General features: G+C 45.2%; 2 protein-coding genes and 1 long non-coding RNA gene across 5 annotated transcripts; 1 reads left to right on the top strand and 2 right to left on the bottom strand.

The window, feature by feature from the left end:
• Nucleotides 1-253: 253 nt before the first annotated feature.
• Nucleotides 254-12,427, bottom strand: LOC109507199 (hormonally up-regulated neu tumor-associated kinase). 3 transcript variants are annotated; one of them, XM_019856455.1, is made up of 12 exons: nucleotides 12,017-12,424; nucleotides 8,934-9,000; nucleotides 5,643-5,878; nucleotides 5,394-5,516; nucleotides 5,155-5,324; nucleotides 4,024-4,079; nucleotides 3,794-3,935; nucleotides 3,481-3,608; nucleotides 3,117-3,252; nucleotides 2,121-2,289; nucleotides 1,065-1,320; nucleotides 254-926 (listed from the first exon to the last, which is right to left on the bottom strand). In XM_019856455.1, the coding sequence occupies exons 2-12, from the start codon at nucleotides 8,962-8,964 to the stop codon at nucleotides 400-402; spliced, it is 1,974 nt and encodes a 657-aa protein (XP_019712014.1). In that variant the 5' UTR covers nucleotides 8,965-9,000; nucleotides 12,017-12,424; the 3' UTR covers nucleotides 254-399. The 3 variants fall into 3 exon arrangements, with proteins under 3 accessions (XP_019712014.1, XP_019712013.1, XP_019712015.1); XM_019856454.1 differs by having other exon boundaries at nucleotides 254-977; nucleotides 12,017-12,423; XM_019856456.1 differs by lacking the exon at nucleotides 254-926 and having other exon boundaries at nucleotides 1,223-1,320; nucleotides 2,102-2,289; nucleotides 12,017-12,427.
• Nucleotides 12,428-13,726: 1,299 nt separating this feature from the next.
• Nucleotides 13,727-17,269, bottom strand: LOC109507205 (uncharacterized). The gene is made up of 3 exons (XR_002166426.1): nucleotides 17,143-17,269; nucleotides 16,026-16,088; nucleotides 13,727-13,897 (listed from the first exon to the last, which is right to left on the bottom strand). It is a non-coding gene; the product is annotated as an uncharacterized LOC109507205 (long non-coding RNA).
• tbx18 (T-box transcription factor 18) lies at nucleotides 17,101-23,459 on the top strand. The gene is made up of 8 exons (XM_019856463.1): nucleotides 17,101-17,456; nucleotides 18,252-18,399; nucleotides 18,742-18,843; nucleotides 19,218-19,389; nucleotides 20,023-20,190; nucleotides 21,069-21,133; nucleotides 22,418-22,512; nucleotides 22,841-23,459. Exons 1-8 carry the CDS (start codon nucleotides 17,243-17,245, stop codon nucleotides 23,383-23,385), a joined length of 1,509 nt encoding a protein of 502 aa, XP_019712022.1. The 5' UTR covers nucleotides 17,101-17,242; the 3' UTR covers nucleotides 23,386-23,459.
• The last annotated feature ends 100 nt before the right edge of the window (nucleotides 23,460-23,559 follow it).

Here is a 23,559-nt window from a genome sequence, read left to right as displayed (position 1 = left end):
CATGTATAGTAAGGCGGTTTTGGCGGGAAAAAAACGACCATGTATAGTAAGGCGTTTTTAGCCGAAAAAACGACCATGTATAGTAAGCCGTTTTTTGCCGAAAAAAAACGACCATGTATAGTAAGGCGTTTTTGGCGGGGAAAAAACGACCATGTATAGTAAGGCGTTTTTAGCTGAAAAATAAACCGAAAAAAATAACCATGTATACTAAGGCGTTTTTAGCCTCCAAATAACGACCATGTATAGTATTTCGGACCTTCTCTCCAGTGGCAATGTGCAGGCCCCACCATCACCTTGGCAAAGGAGCCCTTGTTGATCATCTAATGTCTTGATATTTTAGATTCTGTTCATGCAGTTTTTAAATTCTCCTTATGGCTCTGCAGGCCACTTTTTGATGTGTCAGCAGTCCATGTTGCGCAGCTTCCTGTCCGTCTTGCGTTGCAGCGTGGCGGGGAGCAGCGGCAAATTGAGTTCGGTCATCCGTCGCTGCGGAGTTGAGTGGAACTTTGCTACGGAATTCCTCTTGGTTCCCGTCGCCTTCCCGCCCTTCGGAGCCAAAGTGTTTTTTTGCAAGGGGCAAGTCGGAGTTTTGGACCCACTCAATTGCAGTCCAGCGGGCACAAGCAGGCTTGGCGGGACCCACAAAACCTTCCCACCTCGTCCGTCTTTCAACCTCTGGTTGGGTAAGCGCGGCAGTATGCTGGGCGGAGCTCTTTGCGTGGTTTCCAGGTGCATTCTGGGAGAAGCGACGCTCTTCTGTGGTGTGTCAAACCTCAGGACGGCCTCCATGGGACTCCCGCCGCCGTCCGACTGCGCGGTCCCGATGTGCTGCCGCGCCAGTTGGACAGGCACCGAGTCGCCGTAGTCTTCAATTGGTTCAGCGGGCGAGGCGGCATGGCAAGGGGCGGAGTCACACAGGTGCGATTCAGCGGTTTTGGGAGGAGAAAGATATACCACTCGGTGTTTTGATCCCAACACTATAAGAAGATTCATAGAATTCATCATCAGCAGTTGTAAAAGTTGTCATAAAAAAATAAACTTCGTCATTTGGACGGCTGATGTACCGTCGGGAAGAAGCAGAGTGTCCCTGTTATTCAAGATGGCGGCGTCCTCAGTGGCCTGTGGTGACGGTGAGGGTTTGAAAATGTGGCGGGAGGAAGACACCCCTCCCTTGTCCCCCTCCTCCTCATCATCATCATGACCCTGATCTTGTGGTCGTGGTGGATGCTGGGGTCTGGTCCTGCCGCACCGCTGCTCTGCCACTTGTTTGCTTTCCTTGAGATGTCTGCTCGCCGTCTTTTTCTCCTTGACGGCGTCACTCTGACACGAGGCGATGCGGCGGCGTTACAAATTTACGGGCTAACCAACTGACAATGTACCGTATTTTCCACACTAAAAGGCACACTGGATTATGAGGCGCACCTTCAATGAATGGCCTATTTTGTAATTTTTTTTTCATATATTGGATGCACTGGATTATAAAACGCAATCTGCAATGCATCCACTAGATGGAGCTATGCTCCTTCCGTTCGACTCGAGAGGCGTTCATGACCACCTCTGAAAAAATGTAAATTAACGATTACCTCAATGAAAGTACGAAAATTGAAAATAATGCATCAAAACAGAAAATCAAGTGAGGAAATCACAAAATAAATTCTGTAGCCCCCCAACAGAATTTATTTTGGCATTTCCTTGAGCGTAGCGCCAACGGAACGATCCGATGTCAGTAAAATGTAGGAGACTGGACTGTCTCAGAAGTGTTTGTTATTTATTCCTTTGTTGTGTACTGTATTCACAAACGAGGCAACAAAAACTTATTTAATAAAGCAGCGACACATTTCACTGAACCAACAATAAGTTATAACATTGTAAGCATGTCTCCAGCAAGGAGCCATCTTGGGGTCGACATATTACCGTAATGACCATACACAAGGCGCACCGGATTTTAAGGCGCGCTGTGAGCTTTTAAAAAAATGTTACTTTTCGGTGCACCTTGTAGTGCGGAAAATACAGTAACTCTGATCAACTAACGAACCAACTCATAAACTATCTAATGTAGTGATTGATTCAACGACTGACCAATTGTTGCCAACCAACCAACCCGACAGCGACGATCTAACCTTGACACATCGGCGGCTCCTTTTGATTTTGGCGAGCAGCAAGTGGTAGGCTGCCATGATGGCAGAGGGCCGGTTGTCGACGAGCGTGCGCGTGACCTCCGAGGTCAAGTAGCCCAGCGTGTCAGTCATGTACGCCAGCACTGACGGGTCCAGGTCCTCAACGCGCAGCCTGTGGGCCGAGGAAAGACAGACAAGTGACTGCGTGCTACTTTAGTGAGGCGGGTTGTGCATTTGCTAGCTGGGCCTTCAGTCACAATTATAGAAACCAGCAAAACTGTGCAAAAATGCAAAATAAGAACATGAGACTGAGCTAGCTGGAGAAGTTCACATTGGACAGTTCATTGGAAACTGCGGCAGAATATCCAAGCAATGATTTCTCGTCCCAAAAGAGCCCATGGCTCCTTACAGCCACTAGGGGGCGTGTTCGGAACATTGCTCGGCTAGCCAAGATGATATTTCCACAGCGCTCCATAAAAGCCTTCAAGCTGACGACCACAACAATTTTTATTTGCCTTCATTCCCTCCTGCTCAATGCTCTCAGATTACAAACCTCAACAATGTTCTCAATGGGGGAATTTTCTCTCAAGGGAAACAAAAGGAAAAATACCGACGTTAGCATGAGTATGTGTTTGTGTGTTCGTGTTTGTGTCGGTGTGAGAGTAAAATTTGGTACTTGGGCTTGAAGTGAGGGCTGGAATTTAACCTCACCCCAATACGACAATGATGTCGCGGTTACAGAAACCAGAAAGACTAAACATGAACCAATCAGATCTCAGTGCTCTGGCCTGATCTTGAAGGCGCTGGGCAGGTTAGGTCGACTGTCGAACACAAAAGCTGAAATCTTATTGGACCAAAAAAAAAAAAAAAAACCCACAAAACAAAACAAAATCTCCTATTACGACTACTGGAAGCCATGCAGCCTCGAGAGGCACAACCAAATGAAGACACTGGGCTGTTAGCTGTCCCTGACTACTCGCCGCAGCATAGCGCACGGACCTGTTGTTGGGCGACAGTGTGTGCAGCGGCCTCTTGGCATAGCCTTCGTTGATCCAGCCCCCCTCCATGGCGGCTCGGATGCTGGGTCTTTTGTCAGGGTCGGGTTCCAGCAGAGACAGCACGAACGTCACCGCACCTTTCAGGCGCATAACTCAAATGTCACTTGGTAGAGAGCAGCCCCGCCACCCAAAAATAATTGTGTCCGACGCACTTGCGTGGTAAAATAGAAATGTTACGTCAAGGTGTCTCTGTCACTGAATTCTATCACTAACTACAAGGCTCAAATTTATTTATTTTTTCAATGACAAAAGCCCAAATTTCTTGACTTTTTGTGAGCAGCGTCGAGGATTTTGCTGTTGCAGACCTTTGCTGATGTCACCGGGCACGTGTGCGATGTCGCCGGCCACCATTTTGTGGTGCAGATTTTGGAGGTCGAAGGGCTCCACGGTGAAGGGCAGTGTGCCGGTCAGCATGGCGAACACGCTCACGCCTCTAACGCACACGGACACACGTCACACACTACTAGCCAATTCCCCTTGAAGGCACGCAACCAATACACAGATACAACAGTGTGTACAATAACTAAACTTGTTGTTACATTTTCTGTTGTTATATTTTCAGACAGTACATTAGAGCCCTGTACTTTTTTTTAATAATGCGATAACGGCGTGACTCACACGGACCACGTGTCCACTTTGGGTCCGTACTTCCTGTGGGCGAGGAGCTCGGGGGCGGCGTAGGCGGGGCTTCCGCACTGGGTGCTGAGCAGTTCCGGAGGCAACGACTCCGACCTCAGCAGCGTGTTGCTCAGGCCGAAATCTGCAAGCGGAAACGAAAACAAGTCGCCGGCATGACATGCCGCGTGTTTCATTCCGACACTTTCACGTTCGGCGTTTGCGGGACGTACCAACGATCTTGATGTTGTTGTGCTCATCGAGGAGGAAGTTCTCAATTTTCAAATCTCTGGCACACAAGACAACACAAGGATCGCAGTCATCATCACGTTTTGATGATATTCGCCTGGTCGGTGAGTTTTTGCATGAATCGAAATGCCAATTATCTATTCAAGCTGATGTGAACAAAGGTACTTGGATGTTGACGTCCTGAGACGCACCCAAAGAGGCTCTTGGAAGCACGCAGGCGTAATGAACATCTGCGCTCGACATCCGCCCTGGGAATCATGCATGCTCCTTTCAAGTTTATTCATCTCAAGAGCAGATGCCGAGAAAACCGGACAAAGGGAGACAAAGAACTGAGGAAAGAGGCGCCGTGAAGGGGGACAAAAAAAAAAAAACGGTAAAATTCCTGAACGTGGGGGAGCAGGAAGTGGGTTGCAGTGCAAATTTTCCCTTTATTTCTATTTTAATCGTGTGTGTGTGTGTGTGTGTCTGACCGTCGTTGAGGGACTTCATTAGAGAGGAAGTCAGTGATGTCGTGATGATGTGTGAATCATGGCGCCGGCGCAGCGTGATGAGGTCATTGCCTGGTAATCACATTCCCACCTTTGGAGGAGCCAAACCTCGTAAAAAACGGGCACTGCTGCACTTTGTGTGTGTGTGTGTGTGTGTGTGTGTGTGTGTGTGTGTGTGTGTGTGTGTGTGTGTGTGTGTGCGCACGCAAAAGTCACACCTAGTTGCACACCGCAGCCACACTTTTCTGCATTCGAATTCCTCTGCATGTGTGCATGCGCGCTCATCAATGGCAGGAAGTAATGGCGGGCGCATAAGTACGTTGTTACGGTTCTTAGCTATTTCTTTTTCCTGACGACTTTTACACACTACATTTGAAAACTTTTTTTGTTGTTGTCAAAATAAACTTTTTTTTTAACCCCAATGACATCTCACAGGGGTAAAAAAAAAAAAGCTGTAAATTGAAGACTGTGAGTTTATAAGAAAATGGAAGAATTTTCGGTGCACCTTATAGTACGGAAAATACGGTATATAATTTTAACTGACTTACCAGGTTTTTTGACCTTTCTAGTGTAGTTTTAGCTTTCCTTAAGTACATAAAGGAGTTGAATCAGTACTTTAACTTTCACCTGTGCACGACGCCATGCTGGTGGAGGTGCGCCACCGCCGACAGGATCTGTCGGGCGTATCGTCGCACCTCCTTCTCCGGTAGACGCTTGCTGTCGCAGATCCGCTCCATCAGGTCGCCGCCAGCACACAACTCCAGCACCATGTAGAAACTGTTCTCCGTCTCCAGGGTCTACGCGCACACACACGCACGCGCATGACGTCAGGATTCCGTTTAAAATATTGCACATCATTGGGTTACCTCCAGCAGGAGGACGACATTTGGGTGTCGTATCATCTGGTGGATGCGAGGCTCTCTCTTCATGTTCTTTTGAACGTAAGGGTCCTGGTGCGCTTTCTTCTTGTTAATCACCTTAATGGCCACCTTCACATACAAATATGATATCACTGTAAGTCAGTCAGTCGGTAGTTAAGTCGGTAAGTAAGTAAATGCCACACACAGCGGCAGAGTGTTCCTCGTGAAAGTGAGCAGAGTGCGCGCGGATCGGACCTTCTCTCCAGTGGCGATGTGCAGGCCCACCATCACCTTGGCAAAGGAGCCCTTGTTGATCATCTTGCCCACCAGGTAAGAACCAACCCGCTTGGTGTGGGGGAAGCTCCTCAAAAGGTCCTGGCACGGGGCCGCCAACAAGGCCGGGCATGAACCCCCGCCGCCCACCTTCCCCTTCACTGCGGCGTCCGGCATCGGGAAGCGTACCGCATGGTGCGGCACCCCCTGGTTCGTCGCTGAGGAGAGACACGAGAAAGCGTCGGAGCTGCTTCCTGCTGAGCCGCTGGTGTATCATTAACTCTTCTTTTCTCCTGGTGACATGCGACACCCTAATTATGCCCCCCCCCCCAACCCATACCCTTGTGAACCGCTTCCCAAGAGTTACACAATAACCACTCAGACGCTCTTACTTCCACCTGCTCTTACCTGCGGTGAGCTGTCAGGGTCACTCGCAGAACCACTTATCTATATTTACAATTTTAAAATGAATTCAGATTTGTGTTTTGATTTTTTTTTTCTTGGCCGAGGGGGGGTGGGGGGCTAAAACGGTGCAGTATGAGCAAATTAATTATTGCTTCCCACTAAATATGGCCCAAATATACATCTACGCTTCAGATGGTCTGCTGGTGTGGCCGCCCTCGAGCGCCTCATTGTCAGCCACGAGTATGTGCACGTCACTCTCGGTAAGAAAGGTGGAAGTGCAAGGAGGGGGAATTTTTGTTCAAACTTTTTTTTTTTTTTTTTTTTTTGACGGCGGTGTGTGGACAGAGGCGCACCAAGGTGTCATGGCTGCTTTAGAGTGCCTCGTTGCTGTGAGAACAGGGTGTATTCTAGTATATATTATTTAGTATAGAACGTGTAAGTTCAATGTCAATGTTGTATGTCAAGCAGCCGTTTAAAAGGCTAGAGGGTACAATCGTGATCAGTGGAAAACAGAGGTGAGGTTTCACGCTTTGAACTCCATCAGCACGTGTGTGTGTGTGTGTGTGTGTGTGTGTGTGTATGTGTGTGTGTGTGTGTGTGTGTGGCTCAGATTGCAGCGTTTCGTAATCACTCACTCGATGCTCCAATATGCATTGTAACATGATACACACACAGGGACAGAGACACACACACACACACACACATACACACACACACACACACACACTATTGAGACCTATGAAATTTGCACCAACTGAAAGCACATTTTTATCTACAAATACAACTACTATTATTCCTGCTGCTGGATAGCTAGAATAATATTTATCAAGTTTTATGATTTTTTTTGTGTGGTTTGTTCCGTGTGTGCACATTATAGTCTTATGGTTTCGCATAATAAAGCAGCCTTGTGCAGGAGATAAAATAGATAAATTTTAATTTCATGATGCTTGAGTCAGTCAGGCAGTTATTTCTATTATCATAATATTGTCATCATTGGTGCATTCATTGTTAGCTGCTGAGTCGAATCAGATGCGCCGTCACTGCCGCCCTCTAGTGGTCACAGTGCAACTCACAAGCTATTTGCTTTACAAGTTATGATTTAGACTTAAAACGTGATGATAAAGTCACTGTACATGAACATTGTCATCATCTTTTTATTTATTTATTTATTTTTTTGCTGACCTGGCAGCCGGTCAATTCGCGTATGCATCTGAGCGTGTGTGAAAAAGTGCACGTGTGCCTGCATGCGTGTGTGTGTTGTCTCAGGATGTGTTCGTTTTTGTGCGCGCGGATGTTAGTGGATCTCAGGATGTGTTCGTTTTTGTGCGCGCGGATGTTTTCGTGGGTATTCGTGTGAGTGCGCATGTGCAGTGTGGGTTTGTGCGAGTATGCTGGATGCTTGAACGCGTGTATGTTTGTGTGCATCCGCGCATGGGCGTGTGTGACGAGTGGTGACGGGAGGCTTGGCTCACTGTGCTTTTTTTCAACCTTCAGCAGGGTTTCCCTACTAAAATGTTGTATCACAGTTCAACACACACACACACACACACACACACACGCTTATTAAAGCAGAATGTGGTGTGCAATTGTGTGTGTGTGTGCGTGCATGCGCAAAACACATGTGGGTCGAGCCGCCAGGAAATGACTGGTTCGCTTTACTCTTGTCATCACCTTCCAACACGTTTCTTTCACATTTCAATTCCGGGAGTGGAGCAGCGCGGGCACATACACACGCGCACACACACACACACACACACACACACACACACACACACACGGACACACACAAGGTCCACATTAGCAACGATGCTGGTTTTGCCTTCACAAACTTGCAGTGTGTTGACACCAGAAAACATTGACGGTACATTTTCATTAGAATGTGCAGACAGGTGTACCTAATCAAGTGTCCGGTTTAGGAAAATTGTTCAGTGTGGATGTTTAAATATATAATGAGTCTTTTTTTTTTTTTAATTGAGAACAAACTGGTAAAAAAATGTTCAGTTTAAAATAGTTTTGAAAAAAAAATTGAGTTCTTGCAAGAATGTAACAAGCAACACAAAGAGGCTGAAATCTGATTGGACGAAATGTTTTAACATCCAAATACACATGCAGTCAAGCCAAGAAAACAACAACAACAAAAGTTTTGGAATTTGGATCATAAGCATAGCTCAGTGCTTCTGATCACGTGTCGGCCAACATTGTTAAAAACCGTACCCTAAATATTGCCACCTGAGGGAGTGTGCTTCTGCTGCATCATGTTGTCACAAAAGCTCAATGCCAATGAAGTGCTAAGTGTTGCTTTTTATGGGGAGGAAACATACTGGAACAGTGTGTGTGCCTCTCTCTCTCACACTCTCACACTCACACGCACACAAACACACAGAAACAGAGGCAGAATATGTTCTGAGTTACAACCTGTTCACTGATGAGATGGTCCCTTAAGCTTTTTCTTCACTCGCTCATTAGCCCCCATGTGTGTGTATGTTTTTGTGTGTGGGTGTGTTAACGCGTGTGCGTGTGTCAGAATCTGTTCCCAATTGGTAACTTTTAATTAGCCCCCGAAAGCAAGCCCCAGTTCACCATAAAAGCCACGTTGAGCGACTCCCATGGAGGCCCATTCAACCGGCACAAACACTCCATGCGGTGAAGTTGCTGCGAGAAGGCGATTCATTTTAAAAGACATTTCATGCAAAATACACGTGCCGCCATTTTCATTGCCAAGAATTCTGCACATTTTGACAAGATCAATAATGGCTGGGGCTCGCCGGGTCAACGTGTCCAACAAGCGGTTAGATGTGATTTACGGGTCACTATCCTCATAGTTGTTGAATATTATTGAGGGGGGGGGGGTAATTTTGAATGTGGTACCTGCTAACGAAGGACCCGGATGCATCGTCATGGAGTCGCTCTTGGGTCATCAGCACTGTTGGAACACCTCGGGGGGGAAAAAAAAAAAAAAGTCAATTTACAAGGGCTGTGTACACATACATGTATACATGCTCTCTCTCACACACACATGTACAGACAAACACAAACGGAATTCGAGGGGATTATTGACAGAAGCTCCCGGCACACCTCTCTCCCCGCGACAGCTTTGTTGTGAATTGTGTATTAAAAACGTGTTTCTGTGTGAATGGCACGCTGTCAAGTGTACCCTCCCTTGTTAGTACGGATGCAAGAGAGTGTGTGTGTGTGTGTGTGTGTGTGTGTGTGTGTGTGTGTGTGTGTGTGCTCATTAAGCACGTGTTATGTTGTTAATAGCACACCTAGTTGGCTGGCAAAAATCTGACCGTTAAAACGGCGCACAACTGTGCTTGTGTGCTTCACAAAGACCGGCTTGTGTGTGTGTGTGTGTGTGTGTGTGTGTACGTCTCCAAGCACAACACAAGCCATGCCAACGGTAGTTGTACACAGCTAATTAAAAAAAAAAAAAAAAGTTGGAAATGAAAGGCATTTGCAGGCTGCCACCAACATGTCACTGCAATGGGTGCCGCCATCAAGTCCAAAGGCCGTTCTAGCCAATAGCAAGCTAGAAGAAAGCCATTTTAGGGAAAAGGCAAATGTCTTCCAAAACTCCAAACTACCATTTGATACTTCTCAGAGCGACACATCACTCCACTCTCACAGCTCACCAAGGCTAACCGCATCTCGGTGCTCAGCCCGACTCATCTGCCTATTTTTGCGAAAACATCCGGTGCTAAATTTCACCACGTGTTCGTGAACGCCCGTCCCGGATTTGAAGGCAACATTTAACGCGGGCGCGCAACGAGTGGTCCGGTGCGTCGCGTTGAAACGTCGGGCCTTTCTCCCGATGCCAGCTGGCTGCGCTAATGTGCTAATCTGCTGTTTAGTTCAACCAGATGGAGGAAGGAGGAGGGGGCGAAGAGGAAGTTACCTGCAGAGATCTCCTCTCATTAAAGCACAACATGGAAGTTTTTTTTTTTTTTTGCCCCAAAAGTTGGAAATAACCCATTTGAAGATTCTCGAGCAACAGGCAGCTGCCACATGACTCGCAAAAGGCAATCAGAAGCCAAGTCAGTTCGGGAAAAGGCAAAATACCAACAATGGTAAAGTAATACATTGATAAAATAATAAATACCATTCAATGGTACACTTTTTTTTTTAATCATCCTACAAAGGTTACATAAAACTAGTAAACCTACAAGGTTACTAGCTTGGTCACGGACCAAATTCAACTTGAAGTTGTGGTGCCAGATGAAGACGGGCTGGAATTAGCATGTGGAGACAGCCTCGTCCTCACACTTTGTTCGACTTTCATGTGCAAGCTCGGATGCTTTTTTTTTTTCATTGTTGCATGTGCAACGTTTATGGGAAGTCAAGAAAAAAAAAAAAAACGGCGTGTGATGTCCACGCCAACTTGCGAACGTCACAATCGCAGGAAGCTTGAGCGCTGTTCAGCCAGATCTTCAAAAGGCTTCTTGGGCTTAAAAAAAAAAAAAAAGCATCGGGACGCCCCTCCCAGGGAGTGAAAAGTCAAGTTGGACGAGGTGCCTGCCTTGATGTGTTTCAAGGTGTTTCACGGGCTTCTTCTGCCACACCAAACATATCTGAAGGCACTTCGATGAGCCGGCGGATTGATTGCTTTGTGAAAAAGCGGCGTCCCAATACTTTTGTCTCCACGACTAACAAGTTACAGATTTTCGAAGAGCCATACAAGAGGCGAATGAAATCAGGGGATATAGAAAAAAATTGCACTCATAAGCGCACTCCTTGTAAATTCCACATCTTTGATATCATTTACAAGAGTCTTGTGCGAGAAGCGCTCAGCATCGTCGAAAGTTTATTTCAAGATGAAATAGTCGAGGATGGATGAATGCGCAGGCTGTAAAAAACATTACAAGGCATCTGGACGAGGGGCAGGCTGCCAGGTAGCCCGCGGCCCGCAAGACATACGCGTGACGCTGCTGCGGTGCCGTTTGGCTTGCAGCAAGGGTGAGAGAAACAAACAAACAAAAAAAAAAAGTTAAAAAATCTCATTTTGGTTAAAAAAAGAATACAATAAAAAAAATAAAAAAGGAAATTGAGAAGGAAAAAGTCGCCATTTTAAAAGAGAATTTTACAAAATGGCAACGCATGAAAAAGAATAGCTTCGCCCCCAAAGGTCTTGTGAGAGTTGCTGCGAGACAAATGTCTTGTCATTTTATGACAAAAATATTTTGGGGATGAAAAATGAAGAAAATCTGACAAAAAAAGTTGCAATTTACTGAGAAAAAAAAAAGTCAAAATTTAAACAAAAAAACCACACCAGGCATGGCAACACAACAAAAATGGTCCATCAATTTTTCTTTTTTTTCTTTTTTTACAGTTAGCAATCTTTCCTCCACACAGCGCAAATCTACTGACATGCCGCGGTGGAAAAACTGAAACGCCGTATCGGGTTTTGAGGCTCCACATAAAATATGTTGGTCCGTATGCTTTTCGACTGAACCGCAAAAACATGGTGTGATTGTCAAAGGAGAAGCAGATTGCCATAAAACTAGCGGTCATCTCGTGGAAATGATGTTTCTCAGGGGGAGGCGGGGGGAGGGGCGGTGCACCTCCAGATGAAATGAAAAATCTGAAACGATCATGAAGCAGATCCTTCTGCAAGTCAGCATCTTTTCGAGTTCATTTTTAAGCGCTGCTTTTCGGGAAGACGGGGCACGCCGCAGGCATCAAAAGATGGCGGATGGGAATATTTTCTCATTGTCATCACTTGTTGCACTCATACCCCCGAAGGCCCGTTCACAGTGTGGTCCCGGCCTGACCCCCCCACTCCCCACTCGCCCCCCCTTAGACGTCTTTCATCTCGTAAAGATTGAATCCAAACACTCCGACTTCCCGTGCACTCATCTTTTATTAATCACATCTCAGCGCCGCGTCGCCTGCTCACACACACACACACACACACACACACACACACGCTAAAAAATGCCTCAAGTGTTTCATACCCGTTGCACCCCTGGGCTCGTTTAAGGCCTGAAGAGGTGTTGAAGAAGGATTAGTGCGCACACATGCACGCACACACGCTAAACACGTGCAAGCCGAGCGGATATTCCGGGCGTTGTTGTTCCAGGTGTGGAGTCATCGGGGGTCTCCATGCTGTGACCCCCGTTATCCCGGGAAGAGGGAGGAAGAGACGCTGGATGAAAAACACATTTCTCGCCCGAGGCCGTATCAGTGAGGACAAAACCACCAGGGGAAAAAAATCGTTTGGGGAGCTTTGAACGAAAGCAGAGCAGGCACAGAAAAGGGTCATTTGCTTGTCTTCCACCTCAAATTTAGGCTTTTTTTTTTTCGGTATTCAATCATTCACACAATTATAGAACCACACATACACTCACTTTCAGTCAACTGTTAGGAGAAAAAAAAATCTGAATGTATGAAAATGTATGGCAATTTTTGACCAAAAAAAATCTCTAATTTATTCAGAGAAAAAGTTTTTTCCTAAAGGAAAAGTGTTATATTTTGAGAATTTTTTTGGGGGGGCAGGGGAAAATTTTTTTAATTTTTAATTTTTCCAAAGGAAATGTATTTTTTGTAAACTTAGTCTGACAAGAGATTTGAAGAAAAAAAAAAAGTCTGACGAACAAAATTCGACTATGGCCAGTAAATGCAAAAATGTGAGAAAATCTCAAAATTCAGGGTGCAACAACGGCAATGACGACCAATGGGAATAAGCCATTACTAAGAAAAAAAAGTCAAGAAAAGGAGCAAGAAAGCAAAAAAAAAAGTGGCTAGACAGCCAGCAAGTGAACAGCGGTAGGAGCGGGCGTGGCTGTTTTAGAGTGCCTCATTGTGGCGGTTGATTTTTGGCAGGAAATGACTCTCCGATGGGGATATTTCAAAAATGTCTCTCAATAAACAAAAGATGAATTACGGAGTTATGTTACGAGCATGGCGTTGCATAGCAAGATATGGAAAATATGTTTGATCAAATAACGCAAAATGACAAAATATCGCCAAAGTACATGACGAATGTGAGTTGGAGTGAATTTTATTCGGAAAATGATGTCAAAACATATTGTGTTCACATCATATTGTCAAATAATATAAAGTACAGTCAAAATTAGATGGGCTTGTCAAGGGAACACGTGTAACCTGCCCACGCGAGCTTTTCATGTTGCTGTTTGGCGTTTAAATGGAGTCATTACCACCAATTAGAGAAAGGTAAAAATAGGGAAACACTGGAACACTTTCTTTCCTCTTTTTGCAAAGCGGTTATAAAAACCAGGACATATTTGTGCCCGTTTTTTTCCGCCCTAAACACGCCAATAAAACGACATTCCTTCAATGTGCACTAAATGCTAGTTGGACGGGGAAGAAAGGCGGGATTAGCGGCCATTTCGGATTTTTTTTTTTTTAATGACTTTGGTCTTTGATTAAAAAAAAAAAAAAAACATGTTTAAATGCTTCCAGTTGCGCCGGCGACAGAAATGAGATGAAAATAAGCGTGTGCTTTTTAAGACGCATGTGCGCCCGCCACTCCCAGTTACGAGCTGCAGATGTTTGCATTTTAAGATTGTGATTTTCACATCATCATGAACGTCAACGGCGCAACGGGCACCCCGCCTTCTTCAAAAGAGCGGCTTTGGACAAAGACAACAAGTTGGCATTTCCAAAAAAAAAAAAAAAAAAAAAAAGTATGACAAGGCATTTCAAGTTACTCGCCATTTCAGGGCATCGGCTGGATGGCAACTGAACTGTTTTGCTTGTCCTGGACGATGTTTGGCCTCTCTCCCAAGCAGCTTCAGGTTTGGGCAATTGCATGAGCTGATGAAGCCCGCTCAGACGAGAGGCCTTGTAGGGCACTTGCCAATCCATTCAGTGCCCTGAAATGAAATGACCAGCACAAATAAGAACCGGTTATCATCCCACGATGACATCATCGCCCCGTTTAAAGTACAAGCAAAGCAGGTGTTGTTTTTATGAAGGTGAAAACTTCCAACCTCACCTCTATTAAGTCAGAAAAAAAACCCAAAACCAATGTCCCAATTTAGTAACCAGCAGAGGTTTCATGACCGCAATTTTCACTGCCTAAGTGTGTGTGTGTGTGTGTGTGTGTGTGTGTGTGTGTGTGTGTGTGTGTGATAGTGCGCGTGCTCGAGAGTAATCATCTTCATAGTTTCCAGAATGCGGCCACGTAATGAGCTGCTAAAGGTGCAGGCATTCAAACTGTGCTTCATCAAAGGACTAAATTCATTGCATGCGAAGACTGATAGTTTGTCCTTCCATTAACACGCACGCACGCACGCACGCACGCACACACACACACACACACACACACACACACACACACACACACACACACAGGTAATGAGCCTAACGCTCAGTACAATCTAAAAATAACAATTGTACAAAGCAAATAGCTGCAACTCTCGTGATGCGCTCCCTCAGTCTCTCAAATGTTATTGATATCTGCTTTTCTAGTTATTATTGATGGCTTTTAGTACTTCATTAATTCCTGATTTGTGCTTGAGCCTTCTGTTAACGACTGAGCAGCGCTTGAGTGTTTAGCGTGTACAGCTATCACTGAAAATGGCTTGAGTAGTTTAAATTTATATTGTAGTTGAATTATTATCAATGAGTGCTTTTGACAGTTTATCGCTAACATGTGCTTCAAAAAGTTAATGATCAGTGATGTGTTTTAGGATGTCAGTTACTGGCACGTGTTTTAGTTCAATTATTACGGACATCATATGTCTAGTTATGTTGTTACTGATTTGTGCTCAGTAGTTCAATTGTTTGTGTTTTGGGAGTTCTGCTACTCTTGATACATTAGTAGATTAGTTATTACTGATCGGTGCTACACTGCAGCAAGCTGAGAAGGCTTTCGAAGTAGCTAAAAAAGGCAATAAATGTCATTATTATCCAAATGTGTCATGACATTATGCGGAATATATTTCTAGAAACGAGAAAACATTTATAGCAAATGAAAATTTTAGCACAATACTTGAGTATTGCATTTCCTCCATTAATTTGATTTAAAGATATTTTAATGTAGTGTCGTAACGTTTTGTTTTTTTTTTAGGTCTGAATATAAAAATGATGAAAAGGGGGCCTGCAGGCTGGCACCGGCCGCCAAGGCCCATTCAACGAAGCTGTCACACGTACTGGAGGCATTTTTTTATTCCCTCCCCCAACAACGTCTGCTCGACTCTGATTGGCTGAACGCGCACGCGCAGCGGGGCCAACGCGGAAGTCATAAACTGCCTCTCAGGCTGATTTGTTTAAAAAACAAAACAGCAACCTGCTCCTTTTGGTCTGCATTTAATCACAATACAAAACAGTCGGGCGAACGGAAAAAAATACTAAACGATGTTTAACCGTGTTGTTATTATTTGTGTAGAATATAAACCCAGTCTTAATTTTAAACGTACTGCTCCATTTTATGATGGCCAGATATGAATTGGTTACAGACAGTAATATTACAATAATGATAATGGAACAACAATGATTGCCAGTAAAAAACAGCAACATTAAGGTTATCTGTATTTTGTTAGAGTCAGGAACACTTTCCTGTTCATCTTGAAAGACAACTACATAATTTGAAAATATACAAGTAGATTTAGTAGTACAGCGTTAACACTGTATGGACAGTTTTTTTTTTTAATTAAGACTACAGGAAAGGGCCAGAAAAGGGACGACTGAAACCTTTCTACTTTAAGTACGTATCCTAAAATAGAATTATCCTTAGTTAGAAAATGGAATGGCATTTTTAAAAACTAAAAATACTTCCAGGTACAGCATGCACAATGCAAAACGTGCAAAGCCATTCAACAAAATATTAAATTTGTTTTTTTGCAAATATATATATACATCATAAAAATCAGCAATTATTTTAATGTAAAAGCAACATTTTAAAACATCTCATCTACTTTTCCCGACATCATAGTTTTGACGCATGCACACAGTCAAATATTATATGTAAGTCCGAAATAATTTCAAAGTCATTCTCACCTCCTTACTTGCTCGCTGGTCGTGGAGGTCCAAGCGTCCCTTCGGGGGGCCTTCTCACCATTACTGAAACAGAAAATGTCGATAAATGATTCAGTGACTCTTTTCATTCCAAAGGGGTTTCAATCAATGCTTAAAGGACAGTTTTTGTCAATATCCATTTTCGTTTTCTGAACATTCAATGAAAGTCCAAATTAATAAAACAGTCATGTTCGGTTTTACTTCATCACTACGTTCGATAATCTAAATAAATAAAATCCCATTGATGTGTTTCGTGAGAAAAATACACAGTATGTTTAATGCTTCCGTTATATTTTGCATGCGAAAAAAAAATCACTTGGAATTACATCACGCCTTTTAACGAACCAAGGACACGCAACATTAACTCAAGGGATGATTATATTTTATAGATGTTGCCGAATGTCCTCTTTGAGTCTACTTTTTATTAAATGGTCAACATTGACCGTGATGATAATTGCACCGCGGCCTATGCAGTTTATTTTTACACTTTGCATTTTGGGCGCATTGTAATACATCGCATCCATATAGCTCTGCGTTGCACAAAATGTACAATTATTACTAGAATACATTACCACATACTAACGTGCAATATCTTTATTTCTTGTTTAGATTATATTTCCATGTATTTTAATTCCTGATTTATGCCGTTTGTATTTGTTGGCACCTTTTTTTTTGCCCTAGGTTATGCATGAGTGAGGAATTTCCCCCAGGGATGAGTCGTATCTGTCGCCCTAAATATCTTAAAATTGCGTTCAGCTGTATGCGCACACTTTTCGGATTTATTGATTTACCTAACGTATCACTTTTGTGTTAAAACGCCGAGAAAGTAATGCAATAAATTCGAACTGTAGGGTTTGATGTGGTGCTGCTGCGCTCGTTGATCAACAAGGGCAGCACCGGTGGGGGTGGCCCGGGAGGGAAACCACTTCCTGAGCGGACGCAGGGTCGATTCCTGATTGGTCGAGGCGAGTTGTGACTGACAGCTGCCCCATTGCCCCGCCTTGTTTCTCCCCGAATGTTGACACCTCGCTCCAAAGAAAGCGGTGGATAACCCAGACGTCAGACGCGGAGAAACTTGCACCTCAGAACACTTCCTCACCTTTTCTGGGACTCTTCTTCTTCTTCGTCGTCGTCTTCGTAGTCGAGACTACCAGCCAACGACGACCGCCGTCGCTTCCCGGGACTTGGGATCCGGAACCATGGCCGAGAAGCGGCGCTCGCCGTGCGCGCTGAGCGTCAAGGCGCACGCCTTCTCCGTGGAGTCGCTCATCGGGGCCGAGAAGAGGCGCAGGACGGCGGGGGAAGGGGCGACGTCGCCCGGCTACGACGTTCCGAAGGCGAACGCCAGTCCGGAGCTTCAGCCGGCGGCCAGAGCCTACGGGAGCGAAGCGGAATACGCCAGCGACGGATCCCGTGAGTAAAAGCACCGCAGACAAAGAGAGCTGCCAAGTAACAAAAAGTCAACTGTATAACACGGATGGAATAAAAGTGTCACACGTCTACAACATCCAACAAGACTATCGGCTGCAACTATTTTACATTAAACACACATTTGACTACGTTAGCTAGTTTTTTTTCCCAGCGCATTGTGTCATTCGATACAATATTGACACAATTATTAAACTTGACTATTTGCATGCTAGGAGCCACTCCTGCAAACAAGACATGTGAGCTTGTGGCCGGCGTGCAAAGTGTGTCACAATTATGACTGTGAGTCGATGCTTTATTTTATGAGCTTTTGGCTGCAGTCGTAAACACGCCAATTAGCAGCAGTAGAAACGGACCCAAAAGCACCAGGACGCACTGGAAAAGTGGAAACTAAAACTCGAGTCGACAGTGTCATTTCCAATGCAATATGGGCCCGCGTGCAAATCATTCAAAAGTTTTTCTTGATCGGAATGATCCGTCAAATGGTTACATTTACCCCCTCCAAATTGTATTGTTGTAAAAATATTCCTATGTGACCAAATATTGCCTATAATAGCTACTTAAACGATTTAATGTGCTTTTTATCAATAAGGATGAGTAATTAGTCACATTGAGCACGCTATTGTAATAAAAAAAACTATAGTGGAGCAAATTCCTTATTACAAAGAAAATAAATATGCATAGAATTATGTGGTGCTTGCAAAAACAAAGAATTGTGTGTGTGTGTGTGTGTGTGTGTGTGTGTGTGTGTGTGTGTGTGTGTTTGTGCGCGTAAAACAGAGAGCGAAGACGCGCTCCTGGAGAGTCCGCAGCCCGCAGCTGTTAGCAGCAGCGGGAGCGAAGACCCACGCGTGGACCTGCAGGGCTCGGACCTGTGGAAACGCTTCCACGAGATCGGCACGGAGATGATCATCACCAAAGCTGGAAGGTACACAGAAACATTTTCAAGCCACATTTGCCCTTTTGTCTTCACGCAAATTGAATTTCCTGAAAAGCCCAATTAAAGAGATTTGCAGGTTTTGGTTAAAAACGGAATCATACGTCATGCTTGGTGTAAACTATAGCAAAACGTTCACGCCTTAATGAGAAACATTCAAATATAATCAAAGACAAACACGTTGATTTTTGTAATTAAATGAAAAATGTATGCGAAACAGGGTAAGCGCAGCATCGCTTTTTTGCCGCAAGAATTGAAAGCTTGACTCTAACTACACTCATTTCTCCCCCTCTACGTCATTTTTTTTAAATTACGATGGGTTTTTGTTTTTAGGCGGATGTTCCCGGCCATGCGCGTCAAAATGTCCGGTTTGGACCCACATCAGCAATATTACATCGCGATGGATATCATCCCCGTGGACAACAAGCGATACAGGTACGATCGAAACGAGAATGATGACCCGGTGCCGTCGTAATTCTTTGCTTAGCGCACAAACGGCGTTGGGCGGTGTTGTTTAGTTGTTCCTTTTGGACTTTTAACCTCGGTCTGCGGGAAGGTCAAAGCAGCAAATGTGCCGTGATCGTGGCGGGGGCGGAGGGGGGAGGGGGGGGCGCACAACGATGCTTCCTTTTGTGCGCATTAACGGATATCGTAAAGATTCAACAGTCTGGTTGGGAAACGTATTCCGATATGTGCATAAATGGCCGAAGATGAATGTAGATGTATTCTCGTTTGAGATAAAGTGCAACACGAATGGGTTCAGATGTGTTTTTTTTTTTTTTTTTTGGGGTGGCGTCGTGTGGTCACAGGTACGTGTACCACAGCTCCAAGTGGATGGTGGCGGGCAACGCCGACTCGCCAGTGCCGCCCCGGGTCTACATCCACCCGGACTCGCCCGCCTCCGGGGAGACGTGGATGCGGCAGGTGGTCAGCTTCGACAAGCTCAAGCTCACCAATAACGAGCTGGACGACCAGGGACATGTAATTCAGCTATTATTATCATCATATATTTTTAAAAATGTATTACCGTCTGTCTGGCCAATCTTTGTACCGCTTAACCTTTATTATTATATGACTATAGTGCCACTACATATATACTATTACCCAGTTTTGAAAAGTTGAATATGAGAAAATGACAAACAACTTTGAATTTTTAAAACCGCAAAGTCCCTAAAAAAAAAAATCCCAACAACTAATAGCGGAACTGGCACCCTGCAGAGCTCAGACCTCCATCAAGGGCAATGTTCTAAAATATTCTCCCTGATTTCCCCAATTGTGGCCTAAATTAGGACAATTTGACTATAATAACAGCATGTAACTCATTTTCCATATTTTACTGAATTTGCCAGTCCGTCATATGTGTTTCCTAATTTTACAAAAACCCTGCGAGCGTCTTCGGTTTGCCCTGGGGGAGGTCCATACATACTCCAGTAGATGAAGCTTGTTGAAGGACCTGGCAAACAAAATAGACTTTTCGAAAATTAAAATGAAGATACAATTTACAGTCAAATCCAGACATTTTTTTAAAAAAAGACATACAATTTTTTATTTTATTATTTTTTTTTAAACAAAGTGTGAGCAAATTGTGACCCAACTGCCCTGCTCGCTCTCCAGATAATCCTGCACTCCATGCACAAGTACCAACCACGGGTGCACGTGATCCGGAAGGAGTGCGGCGAGGAGTTGTCCCCGGTGAAGGCCGTACCCGTTGGCGAGGGCACGAGAACCTTCTCCTTCCCCGAGACCGTGTTCACCACCGTCACGGCGTACCAGAACCAGCAGGTTTGTCCTTAATGCTCACCTTCAAGACATCATCTCCACCCGTATGAAAACAATCGCGAAAACTACGTCACGCAGTGGACTGCGGATCGCTGCCACGGCCCAACAAAAATCCCGTTGATTTTTTTGTCAATTTATCTCAGGGGGAGAAAAAAAAAGTATTTTTTTTGGATCTTTTTTTTTTTAATCGTAGTCGCACTATTTATAGCTATAGTAGTATTTATGAAAAGTGACTACAACATACCGTACCTGTCGCTGTCAGTTTTTTTTTTGTCAATCTGCCAAATAAGGTAATTTTGAAGATGCATTTTTTTCTACTAGACAGTGACAATTCTATCCTCTTGTCCCCTTCTCTGTTTTCATTTTCAAGTGCAACAATGACTTCGTAGGCGCTTGGAATTGGATTATAAAATGTTACATGAAGAAAAGACCCGATTGTTCAATTAATCGCGTGTATCTCCAAATTACGGGAGTTTTTTTTTTTTGATTGAAAAAGCAATCATCTGGCCACGAAAAAAAAGTTGCTCCATAGATGTATGCTTTTGTTTGCATAATCCTGCCAACTGACAAATAATTTGCCTGTCAAAAATAAAAAACAAAAAAATCTTGGAATGGTCTACATCATCTAAAGCGAGCTTAAGACTGAACATCTGACTTGGGATGCAGCTCACAAGTTCGACCAAATTCTTTTTTGACTGGGGGGGATCACATGTGCGCCGCGGCAAAACACACTGCTTCAGTTTCCTAAATGCCAAGAGACAAAAAGCGACATGTTGGCACGTCCAACCGAAGTTTAGACAAACAGAAGACTATTTCTGCTGGCATGCCGAATGTGTTGTCATAAGATTTTGGGGGATTTTTTTTTTCCCTGTGTTTTCCAGATCACCAGGCTGAAAATTGACAGAAACCCTTTTGCCAAAGGCTTCAGAGACTCTGGAAGGAATCGGTGAGTCGGGACCTCCACATTACACACCGCAACTGGGTCATGTTTGATATTTTTGCTGGCCTGTGTGTGTGTGTGTGGGTTTTTTTTTTTTTTTTTTTTTGTCACGGCTATTCCAGTCTGATATTACGGGAAGGGGGAAAAAGCACGGCCTGCATTTATTTATCCTTCTCTCACGGGAAGGGTGCGACGGGCCTCTATGAATGTGAAAATCCATCCAGGGTTGAACTAATCAAGTCTTACCGCAGCGGTCGGGAGATTTAATCCTGGAGCATTCGTCATTTTGTCACTTTGTCGTGGGGGACGGGGGAAGATCGATTCACGGCCTTTGAAACATAAACAGCAAAATAAGTCCAATCTGTACAAAACAGCAGCACTAAAGTGACAATTTACGATCAAACATGTTCTACATGCAGTACACTGGAGAAATGTGTAGATTATATTTTTACACACACATTCCAACATATGTACACACATACAATTATACATATATGGAAAAAGTACCCGGAGATGCATAACCACAATTTTTGAGTTTTGGCCTTAATGTAGCAAAATTTCCTAAAAAAAAAAAATTCGAGTAGTGAGGGGAAAAAAAAAAAGAAAAAAAAAAGATCCTGCACCTGGAACAACAAATTTTCCCGTGTGCATTCTGTTGGCCAAATGTTCTATTTTATCAAATGCAAAGTATACGTATTTCTAAATTCTGTTTTCACTGCATAAAGAAGATAAATTGTAAGCATAGCAGTAGAAATAATGCAACCTTCCGATGCTTTTTACACGATTCTGTGAAATGCAGTGAAGGTCGCAACCCAACAAAAGCAACTTTTGGCCGCGCGTTCAAATTAAGTCAACCGGCGAAATGTGAACATACAGTACAGGCTTTTCACGGGGCAGCTTGTCCAAATTATCACCGCGGCTTCAACCCCACGGGTGTTTGCGTGTTTCAGGGGGGTGGGGGCCTGACTTTCATCCTCACGCTAACGAGGTCGAACAGAGCAGTGGCATTCGCCCGCCACACCAACCTACCTTGGAGGAGGACGGCTGGGGCGAGGCGAGGGTGGGTTATCCCACCTCATAAATCCACGCTGCGGCTTCCTGCCTCCTTGCTCCTGATTGGCCCATAAAAGCCGCGTGAAAGCAATTACCGCCGAGCGCCCGGCTGGCAGCGGCCAATGGCGACGTGGCGTTTATGCTCCTCATTACCTGCACAGACAGAGACACGGACCAAGATGGCGGCCAGGTGGTGGCTTTACAAGGTGGCGTGGCTAATATGATCGTTGCTTGCAGGATGGGCCTCGAAGCCCTGGTGGAGTCGTACGCCTTCTGGCGGCCATCTTTGCGAACGCTTACCTTTGAGGACATACCCGGTATGGCCAAACAAGGTATGTGATCTTTGGTTTTTTTGGGGGGGAGGGGGGGGGGGGCTGAGACCTTGACTGCCCCAACTTGCGAGTTTTTCAAGTTACAAGTACGCCTTACATGAGACACAGAGAACACGATCGCGTTTGCTGTAATGTCTCATTTAGCGGATTCCATCAATGACAGTTGAGCTGTGATGGTCGCGACCTCACCTGGGGCCATGTTGTCATTTTCAGTCAACAGCAAAACGACTGCCCCCTCGACGGCCTGAAACGGGTGGATTTGTCTTCTTCATTTACTGTGTATTCCACAGCAAATAAAAGACTTGTGGTATTTTTTTTTTTTGTGCAGGAGTCCAGGGAGCCCACGGAGGTGTCGGCGCGCCGCCCCACTTGCTCTCATCCTCGCCGTGCTCGTCACCCTTCCAGGTGTGCCCTCTCAGCCCGAGCGACTTCACCTGCAGCCGCCCGGCCCTTCCGCTCCACCGCTACGCCACCCCTCCGGAGCCGTTCCCCCCGCCCCGGGGCCCGCCGCCCTACGAGGGCGATGCCTTCTGCACCCTCCCGCTCTCGACGTCGCAACTGAGCTACCTGTCCGGCCCCGCCCCGCAAGGCTACGCCGGGCTCCGCCTGCACACGTCTCCGTACGGCTTATATGGCTACACCTTCCCGCCGTCGCCCCGCCTGGCCGCCAGCCCGGACAAAACGAGCACCGGCGCCGCCGCCGCCAACCAACCGAGCACCCTGCTGGGCTCGTCCCCGAGTGGGACACTAACGGACAGCCTGGGGTTGCTCGCCACCGGACAACAGGGCTTCTTATTCGACTCTCGAACTTTGGGGCTGGCAGGGAGCCCGTCGGGGAGCGGGGGCCCGCAAGTCGCCGCCCACCTGGTTTGACGGACATCTGAAAATGTCACGAAGGGAGGCTTTCAAACGTCTGCCATCGAGTGATGATAAAACACCAACCGGTTTGTGTTGTCGAGCGCTTCTCTTCATTTGGGTGAGTGGGAGCCTCTCTCAATTGACTTTGGGTTGAAAAGAAGGGTACACCCCGGACTGGTCACCAGCCAA

The sequence above is a fragment of the Hippocampus comes genome, unplaced genomic scaffold (genome assembly GCF_001891065.2).
Source record: "Hippocampus comes isolate QL1 unplaced genomic scaffold, H_comes_QL1_v1.1 scaffold526, whole genome shotgun sequence".
NCBI lineage: Eukaryota > Metazoa > Chordata > Actinopteri > Syngnathiformes > Syngnathidae > Hippocampus > Hippocampus comes.
Note: the sequence above shows the minus strand (reverse complement) of the source record. Positions and strands in the feature narration are given on the sequence as shown.

Excerpts from the sequence above, each read along its gene's own strand:
- LOC109507199 (XM_019856454.1), bottom strand. The coding sequence starts at position 8,964 with ATGACGATGCATCCGGGTCCTTCGTTAGCAG. Across the intron at positions 4,080-5,154 it reads CAGCATGGCGTCGTGCACAG|AGATTTGAAAATTGAGAACT; the intron begins GTGAAAGTTAAA and ends CTTGTGTGCCAG. Across the intron at positions 978-1,064 it reads CACTCTGCTTCTTCCCGACG|TGTTGGGATCAAAACACCGA; the intron begins GTACATCAGCCG and ends ATCTTCTTATAG.
- tbx18 (XM_019856463.1), top strand. The coding sequence starts at position 17,243 with ATGGCCGAGAAGCGGCGCTCGCCGTGCGCGCTGAGCGTCAAGGCGCAC. Across the intron at positions 18,400-18,741 it reads ATCATCACCAAAGCTGGAAG|GCGGATGTTCCCGGCCATGC; the intron begins GTACACAGAAAC and ends TTTTGTTTTTAG. Across the intron at positions 19,390-20,022 it reads AGCTGGACGACCAGGGACAT|ATAATCCTGCACTCCATGCA; the intron begins GTAATTCAGCTA and ends CTCGCTCTCCAG.